This window comes from Mastomys coucha, unplaced genomic scaffold (genome assembly GCF_008632895.1).
Source record: "Mastomys coucha isolate ucsf_1 unplaced genomic scaffold, UCSF_Mcou_1 pScaffold20, whole genome shotgun sequence".
NCBI lineage: Eukaryota > Metazoa > Chordata > Mammalia > Rodentia > Muridae > Mastomys > Mastomys coucha.
The window spans coordinates 40,515,893-40,522,107 of NW_022196903.1; the positions used below are offsets into that span (position 1 = coordinate 40,515,893).

General features: G+C 38.9%; 1 protein-coding gene and 1 long non-coding RNA gene across 3 annotated transcripts in view; one reads left to right on the forward strand and one right to left on the reverse strand.

Annotated features, from left to right (window-relative positions):
• Cntnap2 (contactin associated protein 2) overlaps positions 1-6,215 on the forward strand; it is a 2,139,844-nt gene that overhangs the window by 568,968 nt on the left and 1,564,661 nt on the right. The window contains exon 2 of the mRNA XM_031381709.1: positions 1,515-1,625. Coding sequence (XP_031237569.1) covers positions 1,515-1,625 — 111 coding nt within the window. The remainder of the gene's footprint in view (positions 1-1,514; positions 1,626-6,215) is intronic.
• The window catches only part of LOC116098834, a 25,531-nt gene continuing 19,843 nt past the window's right edge, over positions 528-6,215 (reverse strand). For both annotated transcript variants that reach the window (XR_004121963.1, XR_004121964.1), the window contains one exon: positions 528-555. This is a non-coding gene — a long non-coding RNA (uncharacterized LOC116098834). The remainder of the gene's footprint in view (positions 556-6,215) is intronic.

Sequence of the window (6,215 nt, forward strand, 5' to 3'; positions counted from 1 at the left end):
ATGGTGTGTCCAGGACTTGCTATGGTGGGAGAATTGGGTTCTGATGATGGCAAGTGACCTTTGTTTGTTTTGTTTATTTTCTTACCCTTGCCCCGCGCCATCGGGTTAACTCTAGTGCTACCTGCCTTTGCTAAATCGGACTGGAGCCTATCCTTCCTGTGATCTTGGTTGAGTCAGAACTCCTCAGAGTCAAGCTGTCTCTGTGATCCTGTGGTTCTGGGATCCTGGGATCCTGGGCTTATTAGATCACCTGGGAGTGTGGCTTTCTCTGCGTGTTGTGGGACTGGCTGCAGAGCTCGTGCCCAAGGTCTGCTAAGAACACTAACCCAGACAGACCAGAAGGAACCGGAGTCACTGGGCTGGTGGAGTTCTGTGTGCCTGGTACCTCTGGTCCCAATTACTCCCAGTGTTGGGACAGATGTTGGTTCCTGCTCACCTCTGATCCTGGGTATGTCAGAGCACCTGGGAGTGGAGTTTCCTCTGTGTGTTGTGGGACTGGCTGCGGAGCTTGCACCCAAGGTCTGCTCTCTGATCCTGGGTGTGACGAAGCAATTTCTAAGAAGAAATGAAGTTTTAAAATGCTAGTGGTATTGTAAACACCATGTGTAGAAAGCAATACAGATCGATTTCAAAGCAGAGACTGGTGAATTTTTAGAAAAAAATTCTTTCAATGTTGTCTATTATTCTGGTTTTCCATTATAAACAACTATTTCCTTGCTCCTTTAATAAGAACATCTAACACATGACCTTCTATCCCTAATATTTAAGTCTCAAAGATAATATTGTTATCTACAGGTTCGATGTGATACATGTAAATTCCGGTGTTTATTCATCATGCACACTGATCTTAGACACTTTGATTAGTGACTACTTTCTTGCTTTGCGGACTGTTACTAGAATTCTTCCTAATTTCTATTCTTCCCATTATATTGTTTCCCATCTTCTGTCTCTGTGATTTGTAAATATCTGAACCTTTTAGAAAATGCCAGGTACATAAGCTAGTGGAAATAATTGGATTCTACCTGTGATCCTTAAAGACTGAATTTGAGTTGTGGCTCTCTTGGAACAATGTTGTTGCTGCAGGCTATTACACCAAAAGCCAGAATTATTTGAACTATTTCTGAGATTAACAGGACTGGTACAACTGAGATGGTTAGATTATAACTTTTGATGAAATATTTTATTGATTGATTGATTGATTGATGAGTGTATTATAAATCTGTTCTATAGTTAATATTTTACTTATTTTTATTTATGTATATGCATGTGGGTAGGTGTACATGTGCATGTCCCTGCCAGTTTCCACGTAGACCATGGAATCAAATGTCATAGACCTATAGCAAGAGGTGGTTTTGATTCATCCTTTGTAAATGTTGGACATTGAACAAGAGTCCACTGTAGGAGTGCTTAACTACTGAGCCATTTCTCCATCCCCTTTGTAGTTATTTTAATAAGCTTAACCTAGCCATTTTCTAAAGAGCATTAGTGAAACTAAAGCTCTTTTTTTTTTTCAGAAAAATGTGATGAGCCTCTCATCTCTGGTCTTCCCCATGTGTCCTTCAGCAGCTCTTCCTTCCTGTCCAGCAGCTATGCACCTGGCTATGCCAAGATCAATAAACGAGGAGGTAAGAAACATGATTCCTTTGTGGCTAGAAACATGCTATATTTGTAACTTGTCATTGACACATATATTAATACAACAAACATACCTAGTAATGTAAATCCATGATTAAACAAATACCAGAGCTATCTATGTGTGTGCATATATGCATGTGTGTGTGCGTGTGCATGTGTGTGTGTGTGTGTTTATGTATTCATGCTACAAATTAAGCAAGGTAAGTTAATTTGTATTACATTTGGAGTCATCTCTAGCAAGATATTCAAAAGAACATAAACATTGTTAGTTAAAGAAATACTTTTTAGTCCAAAAATACTTAATCAAATTGCCTGGTTTAAATATGTACATTGATATGATGCTTGAAATAAAAAATAAGGCACTATCCCATGCTAAAGCCAGCTACTCTCTGGTCCCAGAGGTTTCACTGCCACCATGACTAGCCTGATGTAGCAAGTGCCCATCTCTTGATGTGGATCATACAAATTCCCAGCCATTTGCCCCCTATAGGTAGCTGTCACAAATCCCTGTGACTTGATTAAATCAAAACTCTAGAGGCTTGTAATTTATCAGTCATATTTATATTAGTAAGTTCTCAACCCATAAAACACTGGCATAATGAACTCAAAACTCAATTGATATATACTCAGGCTACATACATAGATGGGGCCAATGAACCCTGCTTATTATTTAATCATCTAAGAAATTCCCAATACTGATGGCTCCCAGGAGTGGTTCTGGGACTAGTTCTTCTCCTATAGGTTCCATTTTGTCTCCTCCTCTGCCTCTTTGTAGTCATCTTTAAATCTCTAAGCCTACCTTCCTTTAACTGCGAAATCATAGGCTCTCCCCTTATCTTGTGCCTGCACTCACCTGCATATAGACAGCAACCAACATTTCCCATATTTGTCCAGTTAAAAGGCTCTTTCCTCTCAAATGTAAATTGAACACAACTATTACTATTTTGTAAATTATAAAACATAAGATACACCTCACATCCAGTCCATCATTCTGTCAAATAAGTAGAATACTGTTACATATTTTAATGTAAAAAAAAAAAAAGGCTTCTAATTCCATATCTATTATGTTCTGGTTTTGCTTGTATACTATCTGAAAATTATCCTCTTAAACATATTCTTCTGCAGGCAGGAGACAGAACTTAGTAACTATCATAAAGACTTTTACCAAATGAGATTATGGCTACACAATCAATTTTAGCTATTATCTTCCTGTTCAAATTATGACCATTTCTAAATTCCCTTGAAAGACAATCCTAAAATATCAACCTCCAGCCTCCAAGCCCAGAGAACTGGGACAATGATTCTTCATAACTATTTCCTGCTGGATATGGTTGTTGAGATATCTTTGAAGCACACGGCAGGGGTGGGTGGAGGTAGTCTCTGATGATGTATGTATCCATACTGGATCTGGCTGAAAGTCCCTGAAATCAGGACTTCAAACCGGTCAGTTCATAATGTTTGATGATGAGACTCACCAAGGCTGCATAGTCTGTAATACACAAATCTCAAAGCAAAATCTTTGTATCATCAAGATATCTGCTGTCACCTGGGTTTTTTATCGTAGCCATTCTGACTGGTATGAGATAGAATCTCAGGGTTGTTTTGATTTGCATTTCCCTGATGACTAAGGATGTTGAACATTTCTTTAGGTGCTTCTCAGCCATTTGGTATTCGTCAGTTGAGAATTCTTTGTTTAGCTCTGTACCCCATTTTTTAATAAGGTTATTTGGTTCTCTGGAGTCTAACTTCTTGAGTTCTTTGTATATATTGGATATTAGCCTTTTATCAGATATAGGATTGGTAAAGATCTTTTTCCAATTTGTTGGTTGCCATTTTGTCTTATTGACAGTGTCTTTTGTAAATAATCCCTATTCTAGTTCCAAACCATGGATGAAATTCCCCATGTGATTCAGACAAAAATCTCTATATACATCTATCCTAAAAGCAAATAATCCAAATTTTATAAACTCACAGTTCAATCAATATCTGCCCCAAGAAATACGCAGCTTCATTCTCTGGCTATCTGACTCAGAGCAGCCACCTTTCCTCTTTTCACAGCAGGAGACCTTAAAGCCTGAGTTGAATTTGCCCACTTCTTCCTTCCTTCCTTCCTTCCTCCCTCCCTCCCTTTCTTCCTTCCTTCCTCCCTCCCTCCCCCTCCCTCTTTCCTTCCTTCCTTCCTTCCTTCCTTCCTTCCTTCCTTCTTTCTTTCTATTTCTCAGTGGTTCTTTTTATTTAAGATATACTTTCACATTTTGATTATCTAGGCTTATATTTCAATACAGAGACATGTCCATACTGTCTCGAAAAATGAAAAAAATCTCTGGTAACAGATCCCAGTGAATCAGGAGCCTCCAGCTACCTACATTGTCCTGGTACTCTCCCTGTACTTGACTCTAAAACTTTCAGCCCACCTTCCTTTTCCATTGCCCAATCAGAGGCTCACAATTTATCTTGTGCCTGCCCTCACCTGCATATATACAATAATCCACATTGATATGAAAATAATTTATTTTGAAAATATACAATAAAACTATGAGAATTTCCTGAAGAATTTTTTTAGAAATGTATAAAATGTAGTTCTGTATTTATATTTCCATTCTCTGGAAATATTGGTAAAATCACCTGGGCTCTAATACCCTCTAGTATTCCTGTTCTATTCTGAATCACAGGTTTCAGTGGGCTCTAGGTTTAGGCCAACAGTTACGATAAGTTTAGTGTTTGGAAAGAATTCCATCATTTCGTTTTCTCAGAAGACATCCCATGAGTTCTGTCATCTGCAACATCCTTAGTTTTCCATTTCAACTTGGTTTCACCTAAGTTGCTCCTTGCAATGTCTTCTTCATTACTAGTGGGACTGTAAGCTGGTACAACCACTCTGGAAATCAGTTCATCCTCACTGCAGAAACTGTAATGCTGACACATTTTTTAAAATTTGTTTTATTAGATGTTTTCTTTGTTTACAATATCTCCTTTCCCAGGTTCCCCTCCAAAAGAAAAAGAGAAAGAAAAGAAAAGAAGAAAAAAATAAAAATAAAAAAAAAAACCCAAAAACTAAAACAATCCCTTGTTCCCTCCCTCCTCCCCCTGCTTACCACACCATCCTCTCCCACTTCCTGGCCCTGGCATTCCCCTACTCTGGGGCATAGAACCTTCACAGGGCCAAGAGCCTCTACTCCCATTGATGACCGACTTGGCCATCATCTGCTATACACATGCTGCTGGAGCCATGTGTACTATTTGGTTGGAGTTTAGTCCCTGGGAGCTCTGAGGGTACTAATTAGTTCGTATTGTTGTTCATGCTAAGGGGCTGCAAACCCTTCAGTTCCTTGGGTCCTTTCTCTAGCTCCTTCATTGGGGAGCCTGTACTGAGTCCAATGGTTGGCTGTGAACCTCTACTTCTGTATTAGTCATGTACTAATACAGAAGTAACCCAATCACAAAAAAACAAACATGGTATGCATTCTCTAATAAGTGGATATTAGCCTAGGAGATCACAATACACAAAGTACAAACCATAAGAAACTCAAGAAGAAGGAAGCCCAAAATGAGGATACTGCGTTCCTTCTTAAAAGGGGTAACAAAATACCCATGGAAGGAGTTGTAGAGGCTAACTTTGGAACAGAGACTAAAGGAAGGACAATTCAGAGTCTGCTCCAACTGGGAATCCTACCCATATTCAGTCATCAAATCTAGACACTATTGTGGATGCCAACAAGTGCTGGATGACAGGAGCCTGAGATAGCTGTCTCCTAAGAGGCTCTGACAGTACACGACACATTTTTTGCTCTGAGCTTTCTGTAGCCTTGTTGCAAGCTTACAGTATCTTCTCAACCTATTACTTTGTATATGCGCAGTACCAGCAGTCTATGGTGATATGGCCAAGCCTTGTGCAAGCTGGAAATATACTTGACACCCTTCCAGCCCACTTTGGTGACTCATATGTCATGACAGTTGAGCTAGGAAATTACTTTCATAGGTAGTTGTTTTTGAACAGGGAATACCATCAACAGATTTACTAACTTAGGTTCTCTTTTCAAATAAATTTACATTCTCACAATTCAAATCCTTCAACTGATTGAGTCTTCCCTTAGGATGCTTTTGCCATCATACCAATAAAGAATGTGAAGGTTCTCCTTAATGGCACTAATCTCTCTAACTACTACAATGACTTTTCCACACTTGTCTTTTCTTTAAACTTACCCATGTTGCTTTGTTTTTGTAAGTGCATAGTTTTTTTCAATATTTCTCCTTGCTTTTCCTGCAGAGCACAGAACTGTGAAATGTAACCATTCTACAGCCTGGCAGAGTGCATTGCATGAACTATCTCTGCAATTGCACAATCCCCTTAGCAATTATGTATCTTTTTTTTTTTTGCCTTTACCCTACTCATGTACAAATTTAACTTCACTCATGTTCCTTTTCTAACACAATTGCACATTTTAGGTTCTCTGCTCCTCTTCCTGGCTGCTCTTTCTCACTATAAACCTTAACAGGAGCTATAAGCAGAAACCATGGCACAGCTGGAATAGTACATTGTCCTGAATTTCCTTTCCCAGACAAATTACTGCATTTTTTTT